General features: G+C 38.9%; 1 protein-coding gene across 3 annotated transcripts in view; it reads left to right on the top strand.

Annotated features, from left to right (window-relative positions):
* cdk17 (cyclin dependent kinase 17) overlaps positions 1-24,257 on the top strand; it is a 35,846-nt gene that overhangs the window by 9,733 nt on the left and 1,856 nt on the right. For all 3 annotated transcript variants that reach the window (XM_067489623.1, XM_067489622.1, XM_067489624.1), the window contains 15 exons: positions 6,311-6,455; positions 8,436-8,600; positions 13,633-13,766; positions 17,948-18,073; positions 19,099-19,155; positions 19,248-19,362; positions 19,580-19,674; positions 19,919-19,981; positions 20,233-20,356; positions 20,564-20,684; positions 22,340-22,437; positions 22,550-22,655; positions 22,937-22,979; positions 23,720-23,810; positions 23,905-23,982. In XM_067489623.1, the coding sequence (XP_067345724.1) occupies positions 6,329-6,455; positions 8,436-8,600; positions 13,633-13,766; positions 17,948-18,073; positions 19,099-19,155; positions 19,248-19,362; positions 19,580-19,674; positions 19,919-19,981; positions 20,233-20,356; positions 20,564-20,684; positions 22,340-22,437; positions 22,550-22,655; positions 22,937-22,979; positions 23,720-23,810; positions 23,905-23,982 (1,543 nt within the window). In that variant the 5' untranslated portion in view covers positions 6,311-6,328. The remainder of the gene's footprint in view (positions 1-6,310; positions 6,456-8,435; positions 8,601-13,632; positions 13,767-17,947; positions 18,074-19,098; positions 19,156-19,247; positions 19,363-19,579; positions 19,675-19,918; positions 19,982-20,232; positions 20,357-20,563; positions 20,685-22,339; positions 22,438-22,549; positions 22,656-22,936; positions 22,980-23,719; positions 23,811-23,904; positions 23,983-24,257) is intronic.

Genomic DNA, 24,257 nt, shown 5'->3' with positions numbered 1-24,257 from the left:
CTAAAATTCTGCTCAAATGGGTGCTTATCTTCTGATGATAGGGCTGTAGTAAGACAGAAGACATTCTCTGATAGAGATATTCTGTTCAAATCTCAAATTCAAATTTTACTGTGAAAACGCTGCATGGTAAATTCACCATATAGGCATTTAGTGTAAAAGTAGCAAGCTATGACAGCTCGAAGTGCTAAAATACAGGGAGTTCACATACAGCTTTCACTGAAACTGTTCAGTGGTGTCATCTTCCTGGTGACGCCGCTTAGTGTTCCTGGCCTTTTGAAGTCTTTGTAGTGGTGTACATCATGTAGGAGAGAGAGCAGTGCTTTGATTGTAACATATACGGGCAGTATGAGGGGAAACTCCCTGGCGTCTGTGTGTGCACTGCTATGATCTCTATATGATGGAAGTGAGTCTGAGGCAGTGGAAACATTATCTTCTCTTTAAACTAAACGTGTCTATATGAGGAAACATTATAAGTGAGCACCTGTGTAAGCTCAGATTTTGCCATCTATTTTTGTTTCTTTAATCATATCTGCTTTGTGTATGAGTATGTTTGTCAAAGTTTTAGACTGTGGTTTCCACTCTGTGTGGGAGGCTCACAAGCTGTGAATGTAGGAGAATTTGGTTACAGAGAGACATTTACAGATAAAGGACATTTGAACAATTATGTTGACACTATTTGTCAATAAAATAAATGTGAAAACAATTTGTTAGCTTAATGACAATATAAAGTGTAAAACCAAATTGTCATTCACAAATAATATAAACTGCTTGCACTAGTTAGTTTTTGTGTGTTCTGGCAGCAGGGCAGTGTATGCAGAGTCTCAAAATAAGAAAGTAGCTACTTGTAATAAATCAGCTTGGGATTTCAAAATCCCAGAAATTTGATCGCTGATACAAATAAGTTTTTTATGGTTCTAAATGCCAATTTTAATATTGCAGCAGCGAAATGAATGAATGAAATGAATGAAACAAGCTGACATAAGCCTTTGTGAACATTGTGTATGCAGCATTTCGTCAACAGATGTAGCTGTGGCACGTCACAAGCAATTCATATAACTTTAACCTTTATAGACATTTTAATGATCAATGTCAATATAAAAGTGACAAGTGAAACACTTGTAGTCTCAGGTAGTCAATGAATTGGCAGGATTTCAGACAGAAGATGGTTTTGTAATCAGCTCCCACTTCCTTATGGCTATCACAGGGCAATATGACTCAGTTAGAAATAAGAAATGAAACCCAAATAAAACCTAAGCTCTGATAAATAGGTCTCTTTGACATGTGTGATGATTTTCCCTTCAGGCTGTGACCCTTCGTCAGCTCCTTCATGTGGGCTCTGTAAAAGGAAAGTGATGAGGTTTTAAAATGGTTGTGATTCTCATATGAGAAGGTTTATTTTGAGAAACAGTTAAAAAATATAAACTGTTGTTTTCCTTTTGACAAGACAGCAGTGCTACAACCATATTTTCAACTCGCCCTGTGTTTGCAGTTCCACTTGTTTTTGGTCTGAATCTGTCAGTTCAGTAGCCATTTATAGAAGAAAAAGAAACACTAAAGGCATAGAAAGGGGTTTGATTTGACAAGAGGTGGTGTGTGTTGCTTATTAATAGAGTTACCAGTGTTTGTATATGAGCTTTTGTTTGAGGTTAGAGATATATATTTCAAAATGATGACTGATTTCAGCCGCTACATTACATCAAACTGAAGTAGTAAAAAATTCTTTTTGTATAAATATCAATTTAGAGAACAGTTTCAATTTGGGACTCATGACGCATTGAATTAGGATGTATTTCCGAAACTACTCCAGCAGACTTTGTCAGCACACTCTCACATACTTAGTGATCTGAGTTACAGTGTGCAATGTCTTTCACATTTGTAATAAAAATATGCTCCAACATTATCCTAAAGTAAAGAAGTGTTGTGGAAGGCTGCCATGGCACAATTCCACTGAACAGCGCAGGTAGCAATACAGAGATATTTGCTTCTAAAAGCATTTTAAGCAAAGCTCACCCTTGTTACCATTATGAGAAGAGTGATGGCTTGCTTAATATGTTTTTTAGCAATCTTGTTTATTGTAATTTATTTAGCTGAAACCACCTGATGGACTGTGCAAAGCCTGGTGGAGTGTAACAAGTGAGGAGACAGGATTGGGCAGACCAGAGAGGAATGAGAGCGTCAGTTGCAAACTGCAGCTTTAACATTATTATCCTTAAGATTTTAAAGAAATTGTTTCACATGAAATTATTCACTTTCTTGCCCAGGATTTTTTGTGTCTTTTTGAGTATTGTTTGCCTTCATTAGAGACTAAGTTGAGTAATAGCCATAAACATGAGGAGAATAAGACATTGACATTGAGTTTCAAGGTCAACACCTTCAGTTGGTGAAAATAAGTGTCTGTATAATACAATTCTGTAAAAATATAAAGACTAAGCCTACAATATATTTTAAAAAGCGCAGCAATATAATTTAACATTAACTAACTACATTTTAGGCAGCATTTGACCACCTGGATTTGGGGAACACTCATACTTGGTTAGTAACTTGAAGAATCCTGATTTTGTGATAAACACGTAATGTTGCCCCTAAAGCAGACCCAGTGTTGGACCATAGGTGGATTCAGGGAGACAACAAGAGGGATGACTGTACAACCCAGTGGAGCAAGTGGAGCAATTGGAGCAAAAGCAGTAAAATGACCCACTATAGAACAAACACGATAAAGTGCCCTCTAAGGTTCCCCCAACTGTAGAGTGAATGTGTCCCCCCCCCCACATAGAGCAAACCCGATGAAGTGATTTAGCTATTGAACCAGCCATGCATTGTTGTTATCTGCTGATATCAGTTGCCCTTTAGATTTTTTCGCCCCTGCCCTTCAGTCTGCCACTGGGTTGGACCACCACCCTCTGTGAGGCTCTATACATGCCTACAGTCACTCAGTTGATTACATGGCTCTTAACAAAACACAGAAACTCCATTGTGTCTTCTCTCACTGAAATAAACTCACTTTTTTTCTTCTATTTCTTCTCTCACTCCTTGTCTTCCACTTCTTCCTCCTCCTCTTCACATTCACACTTTCACCCACATCTCGGAGATCTAATAGAAAGCCACATTTTATTACCTCATTCTGACAATGGAGTTGGGGGGAAATAGGAACATGTGGAGAGAATGAGAAAGTGAGGAAGAGGAGAGATGGAGGTAGGAAGAAGTTTTGTGTGTGATCATTAACCCAGTAATTAGTGCCCTTATACAGTACACTTTGGAGGCATCTAGTGGGGGGCAGAGCAGAGATTGAGTGGGGGATTTTTGGGAATGTGGGTCAGAATTTGTGTGCGTTAGGATTGCTGGAAATGCTGATGATGAGAGAAGGAGAGAGAGCTTCAGTTCTCCCTCAATGTCTGTCAAATCACTAGCAGATTGTTTGTGCATCTTTTCATGTTGATTTACCACACACACACACACACCATTCATATTTCAGTCTATTACAGACACAGATTAATACACATGTCACATGAGTCTCATTGTTTTGGCTTGCTACAGAGATACACCCACCTCTGTTAAGCTCCTCTGTAAGGGAGACAAAGAGGGCTTATCTCACATGCAGGGAGTGTGCATATGAGGAGGAAAATATCTTTCTGTGGGAGAGTATTTTCAAGTGCAGTAATTTTACTTTTGTATTCCTTTGTTTACACACTGAATTTTCTGCTTCATTATGTGAAATTTTGTCTTTCTATCCTATTATGTACTGCCTGTGTGTGTGTGTGTGTGTGTCTGTGTGTGTCTGTGTGTGTGTGGGTCATCTGATCTGCAGATACAGCCACCAGGACCAGCATGACACACTTCCGCTTCAAAAGTGGGCTAATCAAGCACAGGATATAAGACAGCAAACTTACTTTTTATAATGGGAGAGTGAAACATGTATATAATTATGTAATTTTTTTAAAATTAAGAACTGGTAATGCATGTAATCATAGATTGGGTTAATACCATAAGTTATTTGTCCTAGTCATAGGTAACTGGTTAAGTTAAGGTTGGTTCAGATTAATGTAAAAGGAAATTTATATCTACAGGAAAACCGACTTCACTTACCGCCCCAACTTCGGTTTTTATTGTTGACCATAAACCTGCATGAGTGATTTTTGATTTTTATCTACAACAAACAGCAAGCACAGTAAAAATTCTCTGCTATGGTTTTATTAGATGTAATCTCTGAAGGTGTGTCAGGGGCATCAGAAAAAAAAACAAAGGCTGTTATATTTATTCATTCATTTAAAACATGTTTTTGTGTTGAATGTTTTTATATTTAAAATTTAATAAAATACGTAGATGAAGACATTGTTTAATTAACTTAATGTTTGATTTTTTTTTTCCAAAGTCAATGAATGACTTAAATAATCATGTTTGCTTAAAAAGAAAAGAACATAATTCTGATTATGATTTTTGCCATAATCAGAGCAGTTTGAGATGTGGTCATTATACCTTATTTGGTCATCACTGATGACGCCCAGTTTTTGGTAAACTTTGTATGGACAATCACTGAAGATACTAAGAGGTTGCTAATGTTGTATTGTCCGGAAGGTCTGGGTAGGAAGACTAGAACGTCTATCTTTGGGAAACTGAGTTGAAGATGTCTCTCTTTTATCCGAGCAGGGATGGAAGAGAGACGGGCAGAAATGTGTGTATCACTGGCATAGCAATGATAGAAAGAGCTGTGTGAATAGATCATAGAACCCAGGAATGTAGTATAGATGGACCACGGAAGAGGGCAGAGGGTGCAGATAGATCGAGTGGATTTAGTATGAAAGACATTTCTAGCTTTTAGAATGAAAGCTACAATTGTGATTTCTTTGACCCTTTGCTAAAAGCTGTATTTAAAGAAAAATCATTTGTAGAGAATGTGAAGCTGACATCATGCCATGTTGGGGAAGTCCACAGGCCGATTTGGCAGGTTTCCCTGACCTTTCAGTTGGTGAGTTGGAGGCTGTGTTTTGACTTTCTGTCATGATCCTGATGACTTTCCTATGCAAATCCTGCAAGTAACCGCTGGAAAACTTGTTTTTATCTGTATTAGTTTGTCCAAATACTATTTTTGTTATTGTAGTTCCACATATCAAACAAGCCATTAAGACCTTAATAGCATCATATTATTTAAAATTACATGTGTGTGGGTGTTCAAGATCTAATATTGGACTCCTATGTAAATTCACTTTTAATTCATTTCTGAAATAAACTAAATAAAATCCTTAACTTAATGTGACTGACAACTATAGTTACAGGCAGTTCTGTGAAACAAAATACTCCCACAGTGCAATTAATATTTATGTAATGAAATCTTTTAATTAATAATTTCCTCTTCCGGCACTCTGTTGGGTTTTAATTATACCAACTGCAGCCAGCTGAGAAGAAATCCAGGTCGTATGTCCCCACACACGTACCTACACACACATATCTAATATCATTTGCAGTTTTCCTGAATGTGTGCGTTGTAGTGTGAAAAATCCAGTGAACAGGTTTTGCTTGTGTGTGTGTGTGTGTTGCACATTCACCCGCCAACACTGATTGATGAAGCAATGGTGATAGGAGGTGTGTTATAAATATGAAGGCCGGAATCAACCTTGAAAGAGAGTGAGAAAAAGAGATGATGAGAGACAAGCTTGGTGACGGCAGAGGTCAGCTTCTTTTGCTCTGACGGTCAGGCAGGACGGGCGGGGCATTGCTACTGCCACTTCCTCAGTGCATTTCCTCACATACACGAACACACACACACACAGACACCCCCCACTTGGATAGGGCGTTAACAAAGTGACACAATGAGCTGGGACTGGCTTGAGGCAGATTAAGCAAGGTGTTTCCTGTGACCTGGACGACTGCTGCGTCAACATAAACACAGTTGTCTGGAACAACACTCGCATGTGCATATGCAGGCGTGTGCGTGTCTGTTAACTGATTTGACTTGCCCCTCAAGTTAGAGTTTATTCATTTTCCCCTGTTTAAATGTGTGTCTAGGTGCAAACGGCTGTACTCAAGCCTGTGATATTCATCCTTTATTTATGCTTTGTTCATGGTTTATTCATGTGCTGTTGAAGAATGTGCAGAGTGAATGAATATTGAATTAAAAGCTTCTTTAGGATATTTATGATCTGAGATATTTTGGACTGTACACAGGCTTCTTGATTCCCCTACGCTTCGAATAAACACAACAAGTAGACAACACTGTTTTTATGTTATACGTCTTTTTGTTTTCCATTTGTCCTGTTGTGCTTCAGTGTGTTAGCACTGACTTAATGTTGGCTGTGTTTGTCTGTGTGTTCTGCAGGACGTGCACTGCCCTGCCATGGAGAAAATGAAGAGGATTAAGAAGCGTCTGTCGTTAACACTCCGAGCCAGTCAGACCATTGATGAGTCCCTGTCTGAACTGGCTGAACAAATGACCATTGAGGACAGTGGCACCATGGACAATGGTCAGTGTTTTTGTTTCAATTGTTTCAATCTTTCAATTTTCTGTAACTACAAGGTTTTCTGAGTTGTGTAAAAACCCCTTATTGTAATTGAATGTGTAATTTAAGCATCGTCTTTGTAGCGGGAAACCAAGCAACCTTTGAAACATGACCAAAAAAAGAAATCATTATAATCTCATCTGCTGTTTTCAAGGACTAGCCCCTCTCTCACGCCGAAAAGACTGTTCTTCAGGACCCATCAACCTTTGACAATGAACTACATTGTTTTGATACTACTTTACTTGATTACCTACTACCTAACCGTTTCACTTTGACAGAAGTGCTACCTCTTTCTTGTCAACATCAGGGTTTGCTTCTACAGAGGCCACTTTCACATCAGCTGGCTCTGAATTTAAAATTGCTTGTATTTTAAAGCTTTTTCATGCACTCTCACTTACTTCTTCTGCGGGTAGAGATGGCAGATGTCAGCATGTGAAGCCTGCAGGAAAACCCCTCTCATTGTAGCATTAAACATTTTAATTGCTGTTTTGCTATTTGTAAATGCATTCATTTAAATTGTGAAAATGATTTATCATTCAGCCCTGCTCTACAGTGCAACATTCAAATGCATAGGAGAGTAAAAATCAGATTGTAGCCATAATCTTTTAATACAACTTAAGAACTTTTAGCCCCTTAAATGTTGTGTTAATATTCCCCTGTGCCATCAAATATGGATACTTTTCAAGGTATTGTATTACAGTTTGAAATCCCATTATCATAACATACTTAGTTTATACATAGCCAAAGGTTAACAAAGTAGCTCCACTCTGTTACACGGCTGTACAATCTCATGTAAATTGAGTGATTTTATATTTCTAGAACAGGGATTCTTAAACTCGGCCCTCGGGGAACACTGCCCAGCTTATTCCTCTAACACACTGCTGATTACCTGTTTTAGGTGTGATCAGTCAATCAGAAGTTGGAAGATACCAATTTACTTTGTCTTTCTCTAACCCACCCTGATCTAAGATTGTATCTTACAGCTTCTGATTGACTGAACACACCTGCCCCAGGTAATAAGTAGTGAGTAGTGCAGGTATTGTATAGCTAGAAAACTAACAGGGCAGTGTCACCTGAAGGCCAGAACTGGAAAACCCTGTTCTAAAACATCACGTGGGGTGAGTCTGTATGTCTTTACTCCAGAGGATCCAGTCCTATTAATTTCAGAAGTCACTAACTTGGAAACTCTCCGGAGCATTTAAATTATAAAGCACTAAAGACGATGTACACTACTGCAGAGAGAGTTCAGTGTCAGTAGCAGCTCTAATGCATTCCAGTGAGCAGCTCTCTATCAAGGTTTGTAACAGTAATAAGAGTAAAGGAGACTTTTCATTGCAGAAACCCATGCTCTCAGATAGCAGCAAGTCAGAAGGTATAGATAGAATAAGCATCACATGTTACGTAACATTCTGCCTGTTTTGGCACTGCAGAACAGTGTGTCTTCAGTAACTGGCTGGTGTAAAATACAATATATGAAAGGGGTTGGCTGTTACTTAGACAGCTGCCAATTGAAATCCATCACAGCCATAAATCCTCCTTTTTTTTCAGTAGTCTAGCATAAATGGCCTTTTTTTTTTCTCCTTCCCCAGATTTGTCTCTAATCGCACCTCACCAGTTAAGCTAACTATAATCAACGCATATTTGTTATATCAAACCTTTTTACTTTGTACTGTGTAATTTATATGCCCATGAGAGCTACCAAGTTCCTGCCACATTATCTAACTTAGAAAATAACTACTCTGTAGTTATATTGCTTTATCCAAGTTTGTCCACATTCTAACTGAAATGTTAAATAAAGTTCTGTGGGTTTAAACAAAGCTTGACCTGATATAGCTAGCTGATATTTAGTTTTACTTTTTAGTTTTTTAAGATTAGTGATGCAACTGTGGACTATCTGATAGAAACTGGAAGTTGTTTTAATGTGTGTGTGTGTGTGTGCTTCAGAACCCTTCATGAGAAACGGCCGTCCCCCCACATCCCACAGCATGCACTCCTTCCTGCACCAGTACACTGGCTCCTTCAAGAAGCCTCCACTCCGCAGGCCTCACAGCGTCATCGGTGGCACCCTGGGTTCCTTCATGGCAATGCCACGCAATGGCAGTCGTCTGGGTGAGATACACATGCACGCACAAGACATACACACACAGAAGGAAGTGAGTAGCAGGAGAACAGATGGCATCCGGGAACTGATTTTAAAAAAAGGTGTCACCGTCTTGAAATTGCCATCCTCCTTAAATGTGCACACTCATTATTGGCCCGAGTAACTGGGTGTCTTTCTAGTGAGACAGCTTATCTATCATCACCCTCAGCAGGGCTGTTTTTAACCTTCCAACCTTATGACAGCTGGATAGGGGACTCAGGGTGAATGTGACGCAATTTCTTGTGTTAACTGATTCATCACTCTCGATTCGCAGCAACAAGTCTCCTCACGATGGTTGGAATGGAGATGATGCTGATGATTCAAACATTAGCAGATTTCAAGTGTGGGGTTGGGACAGCCTAGAGGGTGGTGAAGTGATTCATGGTTTCAAGTTTTGTGAATATTGAAAGCTACCAGCTTGTAGGTTTTTTGAATATTTAGTAAGTAAGGCCTGGTCTTCTTGTACAATCTGAAGGGGAAAACTCTGTGTCACATGGTTACTATTTAAAGCTTTTAGTAAGCACCACCTGGCCATGTTATACCTTTAATTTACCACATGTTAAAGTTCAAAAACAAAATGATGACCTCTTAAACAGTTTTGTTTTCTTCACAATGAGCATTAAAGCCTCACAGAGATCCTAGACCAGACCACTAATCTTATTAAAGCAAAAATACCAAAGAACCTGCAGTTCCAGCTTCTCAGTTGTAAGTGTTTGATGTCTTTTATGATAGCCATTCAAAAACGTTTTGATTTTGGAATTTGGTGGACAAAATAAGCTTTTAAAACTTTACCTGGGTTTTAGGAGGTGTTTTAAAAATTTAAATTTTGTACTTTGTGTGACTTCACTTTGTTCACTTTGTTTGTTGTTATGAATCAAAATCATAGACTAAATAAAGAGAGCTGTGAAATGAAAAAAAAAGTTGATAGAAATCAAGATTGATTTTTACTTGTCTCAGCCACTAGGGCTATATTTGACATCCCCTCTGTCTGTCTATCTGTCTATCTGTGTATCTGTCTGTCCATCTGTCTGTCTGTGTATCTATCTATCTATCTATCTATCTATCTATGTATCCAAAAGGAGTTAGTGCTTTCAGCTTATCACGTGAGTTCAGGGTCACCACATCGGATCATTGTCCGCATGTTGATTTGGCACAGTTTTTACGCCGGATGCCCTTCCTGACGCAACCCTCCCAAATTTCTCCCAGGCTTGGACCGGCACTGCACACATGTGACCCTGTGGTCCGTGGACCAACTGAGCTACGTCCACCCCCTGTTTAGAGTGCTATATAAATAAAGAATATTATTATTAGCAGTAATAATAATAAAAGTTATTGTATTATCATCATTATTGTTATTGTTATTATATAATTCAGGGTTCTGTTAGTGATGATGTCTTCTCATTATTTAAGTAAATATTTGTAGTCTGGTATTCCCTTAGCTTTTGAGGACTGGTAATACACAAAAGAACCTGTTGAGCCTTGCACTGAACTATGGCCTAGATAGTGGGACTTGGATTTAAAAACAGGGCAGATAAGTAGGACATTGATGCGCCACATAGTGTCTGCTACACATTTATTAGCAAACCAGCAGAGTGAAGGAAGACAGAAATGATTGGCAGGGAGAGAGAAAAATCATAAAGTCTCGCCAAATGTATTTTTTTAGATTTACATACTAAAGATGTCAAGGAAGGATGTAAGGAGATGATCAGTAAATAGCACAAGATATAAAAAAGATGTACACACAAGAAGATGACAGTGTAGACAGAGGATTAGACAACAGCTTTCAGGAATGTTGATTAGAATTAATTGGATTTGGTTATTAGTAGAAGAAGAAGTAATGGATGAAAGTGAAAAAATTGTGAACGGAAAAAATTTTGGAATTTCTGGTGAGGATTGGCAAAGGTGTAAAATAAAATTGAGAAATATGTGAAAGTAGGAGATTGAAAGGAGAAAAAAACCATTGCACATGAGATCATTTGGAGGCTTTAGAGAAGAAGATCTAGATCAACACAGATCAATACAGATCAATCTGCACTTTGATTTCAGCATTAGTTTTTACGCTGGATGTCCTTCCTGCCACAACCCTCCCATTTTATCCGGGCTCATGACCACCAAGATGGTTTGAGGAAGAGGACATTGAGGAAGAAATTTCTGCAATACAAAATAATAAGATTTTGTTTCTTGACCTACATTTTTAGAATGTAATGTAAATGTTTGTTGCGACTAAAAGGGCCTGTTTAGTAAATTTTAGTTCTACATAATGTACAAGCACAGACATGATTGTTTGTCACAAGGTGTGAAGTAGCTTCTCCCACACTCGTAAAGACAAGTGTGCACCAAAAAATTGTACTTACTTGTACTTAAATACTTCTGTGATTCACCTGACGTCACAATGGACGGGAAATGCCTCTTAAACATTATTGAGGAGCAGTGTAGTGCCTCAAGGAGCCAAGACAGTTTTCATAATGGGGATGCACTGGATACTGTATGTACCTCTGTGTAGAAATCAGAGCTTGAAGCAGAAACAAAACAGGAAAGAAAGCTTCTTCAATTCAACAAAACAACATTTCATTGCTCATTACAGCAGATCCAAAATGTACTGTACTGTAAAACAAAAAATGGTTCAACAAATGTGACAAACAAGTCATAAACCAACAACAAAAATTATCCATGGAGACAACCAGTCAGTGGTCGGTGTTACCAGCTCTGACACCTGTGATCACAGTCTCACATCGCCTGTGCGTGCTTGACATGAAGTTTTGGGTATTCGGGCTCTCAAGCCATTTTCATGAATTCATCTCCTGACAGTCTGAGTGGACACTCGCACCCCTGTTGTCTCTTGAAGGTCATTTCGTAGGCATGACTGCAGGCTTTAAATGATTTCTGCGGGCATGCAGAGTCGAGTATCGGTCTTGATTCTGTGTTGTGACCCGCTGTCTCCTTCCACTGTGCTCACCCCGACTCACACAACTAGACCTTCTGAGCCTGTTCCAGGCTCTGGAAGTGACACTTTGACAAAATCCCCACTGCGTCCGCAACTTCACGCTGAGTCATGCCTCCTTGCAGCATCCCATTGGCCCTGTAAAGGTCAGAATCTGGCAAACTCAAAACATGGCATTTTCTATGTTTTCTGACCTCAAGTGAAGGTTTCAGAGGATTAAATTATGATCATTTCCCAATTGAGGTCACCTGTGACAGGTCACCTAATGTCAAACAATCATGGCTGTTTTAGTTTTAGGACAACTTTGTGCACTTGTGCAAAACCAACAATGAATTGCATCTACTCACAATGTTTTTGAATTCAGTATTTGATTTAGCTAATTGGTCTGTGCCACAGAGCCCCGCTGTTGTTCAAAAAACGAATAAAAAGCCCGAGTCAGCCATATGCTTAAACAGAGTGACATGTCCCTGAAATTAAATGTGTCAGTATAATGAGGAAATGATGTGCTGTAACGGCTAAATATATGAATGGTGCGTGGAGAAGACACATGCGAAAGAAGATGGTTTTACAAGAAAAAGAGAAGTTTTGTTGTAGAAACGAGGAAGGTTTTCTGAAATACATACGCAGAGAAGAGATGAAGCAAGGAGAGAGCAGCAACAATGACGAGCCATCTTTCTCCTCCAGATGAAAACCTTACAAGAAATTCCTGTCCATTCTTCTTTTCCTCATTTTTTTGTTAATTCTTTGTGCTGGCCTCTCCCCTACCTCACATTTTTTTCTTCTTTCAACCAAAACACTATTTTTGCAAATCATTTAAAATACAGTGCATATTCTATTCTGCTAAAAGACCTGCTTTTCTATGTTGAGCGCTTCCACTGTGACCAAATGATGATGGAGAAACAGCAAAGAAACCTGACTTCTACCATCTATGGAAAAACAGATGTTGCGTAAAATAGTTCGGATCAGCCCCAGAGGAAAATCCTCAAAATTAGTTTCTAAAAGTGGATCAGCATTTCCTATAATCTGGGGAGTCTTTGGTTTTAACCAGTTGACCACAGACAGGTTCACATTCTGGGGCAAGTGTGCCTTTGGGTTGTGGCTGCACCACAGAGTAATGAAGTAGCACTTATAAATAAAGTTTTTTTGGTTTGTTTGTTTTCTTATCTAGACTAACAATTGTGAAGAATCATCTTTTGTTGGAATATTTTTTGGAAATAGTAAGGAATTTAATGTTTGAAATAACTGTACACAGTTAAATCCATCAACAGAAAGCTTACTGAGATGTCTTTCTTGTCCTGTGTCTCCTCTCTGCCTGCACATTTGATGACAGGCTGCATGGTTGGAAGCGCTGACATATGATGACAGAGAACTGCTGAACCATGGCTACTTATTAACTCCGTGTGTGTGTATGTTTGTAGGAGCGGGTGGGCGTGTGGCTTGTACACCAGCACGTTTCTCCTTGTGTTGCTTTGGTAGTAGTGGTAGTTTTACTGCCCTGGAGGAAGTGCAGCAGGTTGGAGTGTTTAACTTTTGGCCTTAAAGTGGTTACCATGGTCTGAGAGGAGATGAAGTAGGGGTTAGGGTCTATCTAGAAATAATGCTGCAGCATTAGCATCTTGTTTTTTTGTTGGTTCTAAATAAATGTGTTTTTCCTTAAGCTATGTGCATTTTACATGTATCAGCTCTGTTTGGGAATCACTGAATAATAATTAACAGCTGAATATCCGCTTGACTTTGGCAACTAGTGAGGATGTCTTGAAATTTCCCAAGGTCAACAATGCAATGATCAGTTAAAGATTAAAATCAATAATAGAGCTAATTAGTAGTTGTAGCCATAATCAGTTACAGCAGCATATTATTTTATCCTGTTATTTATAACATTAAATATGCAACATGACTTGTTATAACTCCTTCAGTTGACATCCAAACCATGAACTGGAATCGTGATGAATAATCTTGCAATTGAATGTATCCTGCACTTAAATCTATAAAAAAAAAACTTCCTCTTTGATCCTTCTGACTTCTAATATAAAAACAATTTATTTATTCAATGCCTGTAGACATCGTGCATGAGAACCTAAAGATGGGTTCTGATGGAGAGAGCGACCAGGCGTCAGGAACATCTTCAGATGAGGTTCAGTCTCCCACCGGCGTCTGTCTGAGGAACAGAGTCCACCGGCGAATCTCTATGGAGGTGAGATGCTCTCTCATTCACACCCACACACACATACCTGTGAAAACACTGCACAGTAGTTGTAAAAATGATACAGGACGAGTTGACATTCTACCCTGCACCCCCTCTGTTCTCCTTCTGGTCTGTTCTTCACCCCCTACTCTTCTTCTACTCCTCTGCCATATGGGAGATCTAAGTTAAGAGGGGGATGCTCCTAATGTGCTGTCAGTGTCTGGCATTCATGATACTGATAGCAGCTCTGCTCCCAGAGGATTGGAGCAGAGGCTGTTAAATAGAGGCAGTGTGATAATCTGTGCTGTAACCACAGTGAGTTTCTAGAAGAATTATGGCATTTAAACATCCAACTGATGTCAGTATATAAAACTCACATCAATATTGGTTCAAGACTATTTCAAAGAAATACTCTTCTAGTCTAGTTCCCCCTTTTTAAATTGCATATATGCTAACAGAAAATTTAGATTTTTTTTTTTTTTTTTTTAGTATTAATCTACTTTAGCAAATATGGGCACAGTTATTACAGAAAACTTTGTTTCCTCCAGTTATTCATTTTCATGTTTTGTTCACAGTTCCTTTTTAAAATTTAAAATTTTAAAACTAAACACACTGATGGTCAAACATGATAAATTGGGTTAGAAGGCTCATGAGATGAACTGGAAACTTACACAAGCTCAGCAAAAAGAACAAATGAACATAGTGAAATTGAAAGTACTCATGATTATTAGGGGATTTTCCTCTGATTTCATTGTGGGTTTTTCTCTGAGACATTTCTGCTTCAAGCTACAATTAACTTCTCAGATGTCTGTTGTTTCTCACGAGCCATTATCTAAGCTGGTAAACCTCATATCTGCAAATAAAACAATGCTAAATGTTGAGTAATGCGAGTTTGCAAAGAGCCACAAATGGACATTCCCAATAAATCATCTTTATCTTCAGAAATGGTGAGGCTGCTGGTTGTTTTTATTTTGAAAGGGCTGAGCATCTCAGCCTTGATGCCTCCTGCCCCCTGCTGGCAGAGAATGGTACATACAGCATCTTTCTCTCTCTCTCACATGCACACAAACACAAACACTCACACTTTTTTTTTTGCATTTGTAGCTGCATAAAACAAAAACAGCTGAAGGATGTGGTGATCAGTTTGTCTGCTGCACAGACACACACACACATGTAAGCTCTGTTACGTGAGCATATATGCACTGCTCTTCTTGTGGTTTGATGCTGTTGGAGGTTTTATGAAGCTGGATTGTGTCAGAATAGAGGTTAAGGACACTGTGTGCTCTCACTTATCAACCCTTCCTAAATACAAACCACCTCTCAAGTTAACAGATTTCATACTTTCATGAGCCAAAAAAAAAAGCAATCAAACAAATCCCAACATTGTTACACACTAGCTCAAATGTTCATTCTGCAGAACCAAAAAGCAATGACAAATTTTGCATGTCACCACCAAATATGGGTGACGATTATAATTCAGGTTTGATGGGAGCTCTTTCCATAGATGTTTAGTTGAATATAGATCACTACAGCTATACCATCTAAGTTGCTTTAGGTGCTTGTTCTGGGTGATTGTTGATGGATTTGTGAAAGAGACAGAGTTCTCTGACACTCCAAAAAGCCTGAATAGCTACTAGATTTACTGTGCCTTGAAAAAATTAGCCAGATGCAGCAAAACAGCTCCCAAAACATAATCCAACCACCTCCATGTTCTATAGTGTGGGTGGTGCTTTTTTCTTGTGGCAAGCTTCTTCTGTGAACAATGGTTTGTCTTATCTGTCAAAAGAACATTGGGTTTATTGTTTTAGCTGAAGTCACTCTTTTCGAAGTCGGCTCTTTATGGGTTCTCTTTTATTGAGATCACTTTTATTCAGGAAGCCATTGGACCATGTTGTTGCTAAGAACTTGGTCTTGGACGTCGGTTTGTATCCATTGTGAAGTTCTCTTTCTTTGATTTGTTTTTCACTATTCAAACAATTTGTTCAATATGGGCTCAGTAGAATTTTGTAGGTTTTGAGTCTGTAAAAGTAGTTGGAAATTAAATTTTTGCACCCTCTTCCCAAAATCAGTTTTTCTGTTTATTTAATGGGTTTTTGTTTAAATGCTTGAAATAAGGTTTGTAGTTAACACAAGGCCAAAAGATTTTCATGTTTTATTCTCTAAAACAAAAGTCATCGGAATGTTTATGTTTCTTAAAAACATGGTTGCTAACAAGTCATCATCATCCCAGACACAGAGACATCTACTCACTAATCTGTCTTTACAGCCTTGTTTACTTTGTAACTCACAGTCACAAACTATATCGGCTCACTAAAAGTAGAAAGGCTTTTATGGAAGAGGTAAATGCGCTAAATTAAATTACAAATAAGAAAAACCCTTTGGCTTTTTAAGTCAGTGGAAACCAGGAAGAGGCTTACTTCAGTGTCAGCCAACAGAAAATGTTAGCCCTATGGCACTTTATGTTTCTCTTTAAGTCCAGGTCCCATGGACTGCTGTGGTCTCTTGGACCTTAAACTACTTAATAATACTACCTGTGGTCACAAGAACATCAAGCTGCTTGGAGATGGTCGTGTAGCCCTAACTTTGAGCACCTTATGCCCTCAGACAGCAAGTTTTTTCTCTTGTATTCATGTTACTGTAGTGCACACAGTAATAACAAACAGTACATTGATGACATTTCTTCATTTAAATAGGCTTAATGACTAGAAGAAAATAATAATACTAATAATAATAGTAGTACTGATGAGATGGGGTGACTGTGGCGCAGGAAGGCAGAGCGGTTTTCCACCAATCCCCCAGTTGCTGCTTCGATCCCTGGCTTCTCCAGTCACATTGTCGAAATGTCCTTGAACAAGACACTGAACCCCAACTTTTCTGCTCCCGGTCTGTGTTGTGATTGTGAGTGTGAATGGGTGAATGAGAAGCAGTGTAAAGCGCTTTGAGTGCCAATAGGTAGAAAAGCGCTATATAAGTGTAGACCACTTACCATTTATGACTATAGTCTGCTGTTGTGTCAGTACAGTCAACTTATTTATCACCATATCTAAGTGGTGCCAATAAATATATTCAGATCATTTCACAAAGTCTTTGTGTTGCATAACCAAAACAAACTTTTTACTACGTTTTAGTGAGTTGTAAGGGAGCACTGTGGTAACATTTTAACACTTTTAGTCTTGTGTGCAATTACAAAAATAATTAAATAATGATTTAAATAATTTAATTGTGCTTTTGTTTGTGTTTGAAACTACTTTAATGTAAATAGTGTTTTTTTTTTTTTAAATACATTTAAACTGTGGTGGCAAAAGAGCCCACACCTGTGGGAACAATACAAATCTTCTTGTGACTAACATAAATGTTGACTTAAAATGAAAACATTTTATATCATAGATAAAGCAGAACACAGTGACATTATATAATACTTCCCCTCTTCTAGAAAGCGATATGCTTAAGATAACAAATTTTATGTGAACACTCTTAGCGATCTGGCATCTTGTTTTAGCAACATTGCCATAAAAGACAAGGAACTACAGTAATCAAATAACAGAGAGACAATAAGAGAAAGATTTTGGTAGAGGGACCAAATGTAAAAGCACCTAAAAACAGAAGTTATGCCTTCTTATACTGTATTTTTATACATTAACCCCTTTCCCCTCATCAGTCACCATTACATAATATAATTACTATAAGATGTGATATTATTGTAATCCTAGAAAAAAATGGATATGAGGTTTGTAACATCAACAGTGACAACCTGAGTTGTGCGTACAAGCTGACAGAATACACATGTCTGGTTTAGAAGGGCCTAACTTTTTGAGCTGCGGTCACGATTTAACATCTCTTCTTTTATTTTTACACCCTTTAAGAAGATAATCCACTTGATCTCAGTCCTCTCTCTGTGGGTGCAGGAGTAGATGAGATATAGTTATTTTAGAAGCGTGAGACATGTAGCGTTACATTTCCTTACGATGTGCTATGAAGTAAGCATCATTGCAGAAAAGCAACAGTGTGCTTCACTGATAATTTCATGTGGTCAACAAACCGTATGAGTGACAAGAATTTTAACGCACTATAGTTGTTGTCATTTACATTTCTTTATGCACTTTTTCTTCTAACTTAAAGAAAACTCCAAATCCACTAGAGGGTCATCAATTCAAATGCCACCCTCCTGAACTTTTCTCTGTGAATTTCAGGACCTAAACAAGCGCCTGTCGCTCCCTGCTGACATCCGAATTCCCGATGGTTACCTGGAGAAGCTGCAGCTTAGCAGCCCACCGTTCGACCAGCCACTCAGCCGGCGCTCCCGTCGGGCCTCACTGGTCAGTTTGTGGTCGTGTGTCTCTGTGTGTGCTACCTTTTATTATTACCACTATTATTCTTGTTAGTAGACTCCCAATGTACCAGTCACCATGGCAAATGGCCCAATGTGAGTCTAGATAGATTAATCCGAAGTCATTGCCCTCACCTTCTACCTTTAGCCAATAAAATTAGTTTATAATTATTAGCTCCTGAAGTTTCTTCTTTTCTCTTTGTTCACTCTAACTCATTCGACCCCAGCTGATGTTTTTCCTCACTTGCTCAGTCAGGGATAAGGGGGCCACTGAATGGCTGGGTTAGGACAGCAACAGACAAATCATAATGCCTTTAAAGAATCTTAAGTTGACAACCCCCTTGTATCTAGCTTCTTTTCACTGTTTCACTGCAGCATAGGACTGAAAGTCAAATATAGGACCTACCCACAACTCATTGAAAAGTCCCTGATTGTTCATGAACGTAGCATCAATAGTTGAAACAGCTACCAAACAAAATTATCTAAACCAACCAACGTAAGACAGCAGTTTGGACATATCAGATGATATCAGACATATCATACAGTATTTATTCAAGATGACATTTAGATTAGTTAGAAATTGCATTTTTTGACTTGATGCAAAATTTTAAACCAGCCTTTTCACTCATATTTATAAATTGAAACAAATTATAATTTACAGTATAGAGTATAGATGTTCTCAACACCTGTGATTTAACATATGATTTTAAAGAAAAAGCTAGTGTGGAACTGCGTTTTGTGCAGCGGGGAAAAATTTATTAGAAATAACATACTGGGAAATCAACAGTAGCAAAATACATTACCACAATAAAACACTGTTGCATTGTGTTTAGAGTTTTATGAAAACATATCAAAAATTTTGGGGCAGAGTCTGTTGTTGCAAGAGCAGTAAACCCCCGGATTGTTCAGATCCCTGTAACTAAAATTACATGTTACACTCTAATCATGTGGTATTAGTGAAAGTGTAATGTAAATTGTGCATAATTCTGCCTATTTTCTCAATCTTACCCTCAGTCTGAGATTGGGTTTGGGAAATTGGAGACTTACATTAAGCTGGACAAGTTGGGAGAGGTAATAAAAACATACCATCTCTACTGAAGCAACAATTACAGAAAATATGCTTAAGTCAGTAATATTGAACCAGCATTATGTCTTGCTTTAAGGGAACGTATGCCACAGTATTCAAAGGTCGCAGTAAGCTGACAGACAACCTGGTGGCACTCAAGGAGATCCGGCTGGAACACGAGGAGGGAGCACCATGCACTGCCATCAGAGAAGGTAAGTCGCTACTACACCTCTCACTAACGACAAAAACTAAATCCTTGTTTATCAGTGTTTTTCAATAAAATTACATTAAAAATATTTTACCAATTAACATGTGAAGTAATAAAGCCATAAACGTTTTGGATGATAGACTTCTTCATTTTTAAATATGATTTTTTTTAATCAATGTATTTGTAAGGAAAAAGTGCTATTTGTGTTTTTGTTTTTGTAGTTTCATTACTTAAGGACCTCAAACATGCCAACATTGTGACTCTACACGACATCGTCCACACTGACAAGAGCCTCACGCTGGTCTTCGAGTACCTTGTAAGAGATTCCCTGCATCTTCAGTTCATTATGGTCCTTTTTGGAGTGTAAAATACTTCTGAATTTTAATAAAAAGAAAGGGCTTGATATGAACTACTTTAGCGTTAGGCTTTTTTTTAAAAAAGGTGTACAAGTAGATTGATGAGGCAGAAAGACAAGGTAAAATGTCCATGTACTGGTATTCTGTAGGTATTTTTTATTTTATTTATTTATTTATTTAACTTGCTGTGTGTCATACCTGTAGGATAAGGATCTGAAGCAGTACATGGATGACTGTGGAAACATAATGAGCATGCACAATGTGAAGGTGAGCACAATGTTTGTGTTACTAATAATGTGTTTTCCTTAATATAGAAAAGTAACCCTGTGGTGTTTGCTCTTTGTTCAGTGTAACGTCATTGTCATCGCACAATCAGACTTAATTTGTAGTAATTTTAGTCCTGAGGAGCTGTGACACTTGGGCAGATTGGACCAATACAGGATTTTTTAAAATATTGTTGAATCTACAGAATGCATGTGTTATTATTAACATCCAATTTTTTTCTTGTATCTCTCCAGATCTTCCTGTTCCAGATTTTGCGAGGGCTGTCATATTGTCACAAGAGGAAAGTTCTCCACAGGGACCTGAAGCCCCAGAACCTCCTGATTAATGAAAGAGGAGAGCTCAAACTAGCTGATTTTGGTAAGAATCTCCAAAACAAACTCCAAACTCCAAACTCCAAAACCTGCAGAAATTTTCTTTAGCACAGTAGAGTGTAGAGGACCTGGAAAATTGCTGTAGTCCTTGTAGTAGATGTAGGAAAACAGGTTGCTTATTTTCTGTTTTGCAGATATAGTGCTACTTTTTGGTCTGAAAATCTGTGTTTTTATGTTTGTGGTGGCATGGCAGGTCTGGCAAGGGCCAAGTCTGTCCCTACTAAAACATACTCCAACGAGGTGGTGACTCTTTGGTACCGGCCTCCCGATGTTCTTCTCGGATCATCTGAGTATTCAACACAGATCGACATGTGGTATGAACCTCACACAACCCTGCTACTACCGTTTTTTTTTTTAAGCTGCAGCAGCTAATCTATATTTAAACCTACCTAGTTAAGTCTGGGTCATTTGAAAAGGTCATCTTGTGCAGTTGTGAACACAGCCATCAATGTGGCTGCAGACCAAAACCACTGTACCAAGACACTTTATTTGATGCAGGCACGGTTTAGTCCCAAACAGTCCCTTGCATTGTTTGTGGTGAGAAAGGGCTCTGACCTCCACCCAGCCTAAATCAGCAAGTTTTAACTGTGTACAGTTTTGTTCACACAGTTCACATTTGTCTGCCTCTGCAGAGTGGTTCACATTCTAGAATAAATAGAAAAACATTCACTAGATTCAGCCTGTAACGCTAAATGGTTTGATTTTTAAAAAAAAAAGAGCAAGATTTGTTTTGCGAGGATAAAATAGAAAATAAAATAGTAATAATTCCCCACTTGTCCCCCTTCAGGGCGGTCTTATTCCTCAGGTCCTCTGCCATAGGCTTTGGAGTTGGGGGTCCTGCACAGTATCTAAGCTGTTCCTAGGACTTTTCTCTTCTGGACAGAGTTTTCAGATTCATATTCATGAAATCTGCTAGAGATTCTCAAAGTTTGGGGGTCAAAGCCCCCAATGTTCCTATTACCATGGGTACCACTTTGGCCTTCACCTTTCACATCTTTTCTAACTCGTCTTTCAGCCCTTGGTTTTTCCTAAGCTCCTCGTGTTCTTTTTTTCCTGATGTAGCTGCTACTTGTGATTGCTACATTTACCACCACAGCCTTCTTCTTGTGTTTGTCCACCACTACTATGTCTGGCTGGTTGGCCAATACCAGTCTGTCTTCCAGTCTGTACTCAGTTTACATTTACATTTAGTCATTTAGCAGACGCTTTTATCCAAAGCGACTTACAAGTGAGGTACACGTGAGTTTCTTAACACTATGCCAGTCACTTGGTTTTGGCATTCCATGTATGCCCTGCCTGCTATAATCTTGCACCCTGCTATTATGTGCTGGATTGTCTCCCCGACATCTTTGTACAGCCTGCGCGTGGAGTTCTGCTTTGTATGGAAGACCCCGGCCTAGTACTTGGAGTCTGATCCTGTGCTGCTACGATTAGTTCCTCTGTGCTGTCTTTCGAGCTTTGTCCAGCCACTGATAGGATTTTTCAATAAAAGGCCACTTTTATTTGACAGTGGTAAATACCCTGCAGGCATTTGTCCTTCCATTAGGGTTCCTGTTCCTCTCTGTAGGCTTGGATCATGTCAGGGCCTGGTGCTTTCCAGTTAGCCAAGGGGCATTGTTGTTATGTGATGCTTCCTTCTCCTACATCTGCCGTTCCAGTACTGTTCAGTCTCTAGCCTTGGTAGGTCTCTTATGTTATCACCCTGCCACTGAGAGGACACTTTGGATAGCTCAGTAGAGAACATCCTGTTTATTCTTCTGGCTTCAACTTCTCTGGTGTACCTCTACCTCCAGGTAGCCAGGGCTGTAAACCTTTTCTTGGCAGTCTTGAAGGCAATTCTGGCTAACTTCTCTCCATGTTCAAACATTGTGCCTTTTTTTGGATATTTAATAGAAAAAATATAAATTTACCAATCCAAAAGAATTTTAAGAAGATTTCTGAATGTGTGTGTGTGTCTGTGTGTCTGCAGGGGTGTTGGTTGTATATTCTATGAGATGGCTGCAGGTCGGCCGCTGTTCCCGGGCTCTACCGTGGAGGATGAGCTACACCTCATCTTTAGATTACTGGGTGAGTAACTCCTTCCAAGCCAGATCGCCATAGTAACCTAAATGTTTAGATGAACATGGTAATGTGCTGTGTGCTGTGTACTGGGTATCTGAATTTTGTCCTGCAACTTTAGGCACACCCACAGAGGAGAACTGGCCTGGAATCTCCTCCATCGAAGAATTCAAATCCTACAACTTCCCCAAATACAAACCACAGCCATTAATCAGTCATGCTCCCAGGTACTGTAGCATGTGTGTTTGTCTTAGTGTGTGTACACCTTTACACCTTTGGCTCTAACTGTATTTTTCTCAGCCATTATACATTAATGGTGTGTTAGTGTGTGTGTCTGTGTGCGTGTGCGTGTGCGTGCGTGTGTGTGTACCACTCACAGGAAATCCTGTTGTATACTTCAATGACTGCTGTCCACTTCCTTCCTCCCATGAGTCCCTGCATTTCCATCAGCCTATGCTGCAGGCAGACAATAAACTGCTCCTGTTACTCTTCCTTTTGTCTCCTCTAGGCTGGATGGTGAAGGCATTGAGCTGCTGCTGGCTTTCCTCAGAGTGAGTCTATAATTCATGTATGATACTCAAACAGCACTTCGCTCTGATAATCTATCTTTGTAGTGATTGTTAATACTGTTAGTCTTTTTATATGGTATCACAGTACTTCACAGTGGAAACTGGTAAGTGCAGGAATGTTTATTCTCAACCTGGTTCTTAGAAGAAAAACAAATCCATACAACAAGCTATTTGCAGTGTATCTACAATAACTATTTGTTAAGTACTAGGTAAAACACACATTTCAGTTTTTCGTTATCAATCCATCCATTATCTCTAAGGGCTTATGGTGTGCAGAGTCATGAAGGCTGGAACACAGCCTACCTGTCTTTGGGTTGAGGGCGGTTTACACCCTGAGCAAATCCCGAGTCTATGTCAGGGCCAACACACAAAGACTTACACAGACACACAAACATTCATGCTCAAGTTTACACCTACAGTAATTTAGAGTCACCGATTAACCTAACATGCATGAGTTTGGACTATGGGAGGAAAGCGGTGTACCCGGTAGAAAACCCACACTAGCACCCAGAGAATATGCAAACTCCCTCACATATAGAAACTATCTTTGTCAGAAACATGCTCAAATATTACTTTGGAAATTAATACCTTCAGTACCACTTAGTTGCTGCAGGAGGCTTAGGTTATCTGAGCTTTTCCTGATTGCAGACAGAACACCCCACAACAGCATCATCCCATAATATCACCGGATGCTTGATATTTTGTGTTTTGTGTCTCTACAGTACGAATCCAAGAAGAGGATTTCAGCCGACGAGGCCATGAAACATTCCTACTTCAGGCAGCTAGGGATGAGAGTCCATACACTGCCTGAGAGTAAGCAGACAAACATCGTAATAAAACGTCCATCTTTACTGGCTTTTAGCTATTTGCTATTATCTTCAAAATGAATTTCCCCTCTGTTTTACAGGTGTATCATTATTCACACTAAAAGAAGTGCAGCTGCAGAGAGACCCTGGATATAGGAACTCCTCATACCCAGAGTCAGGTGGGTGAGAACACATGCAGATGTTTTGGCACTTGACATTTTTGGATTACTAAATATGGATATAACTTTAATTTAGTGCTTGGTAATAGCAGCGTATTAGTGGGGTAATATCTTGGTAATAAAAAGGTAAGAGGTTTATTATTTATATGATAATGATGTAACAGGATTATGATGTTGAAAATAAAAAAATCATAAAGAATATATCATGGTCATTTCCAAAAGCAGTAACCAGCTTTGTATAAGCAACAGGCCACTGATTACCTACTAATGAGAAG

Source organism: Channa argus, chromosome 21 (assembly GCF_033026475.1).
Source record: "Channa argus isolate prfri chromosome 21, Channa argus male v1.0, whole genome shotgun sequence".
In the NCBI taxonomy this organism is placed as follows: domain Eukaryota; kingdom Metazoa; phylum Chordata; class Actinopteri; order Anabantiformes; family Channidae; genus Channa; species Channa argus.
This window is presented reverse-complemented; position numbering and strand designations above follow the sequence as displayed.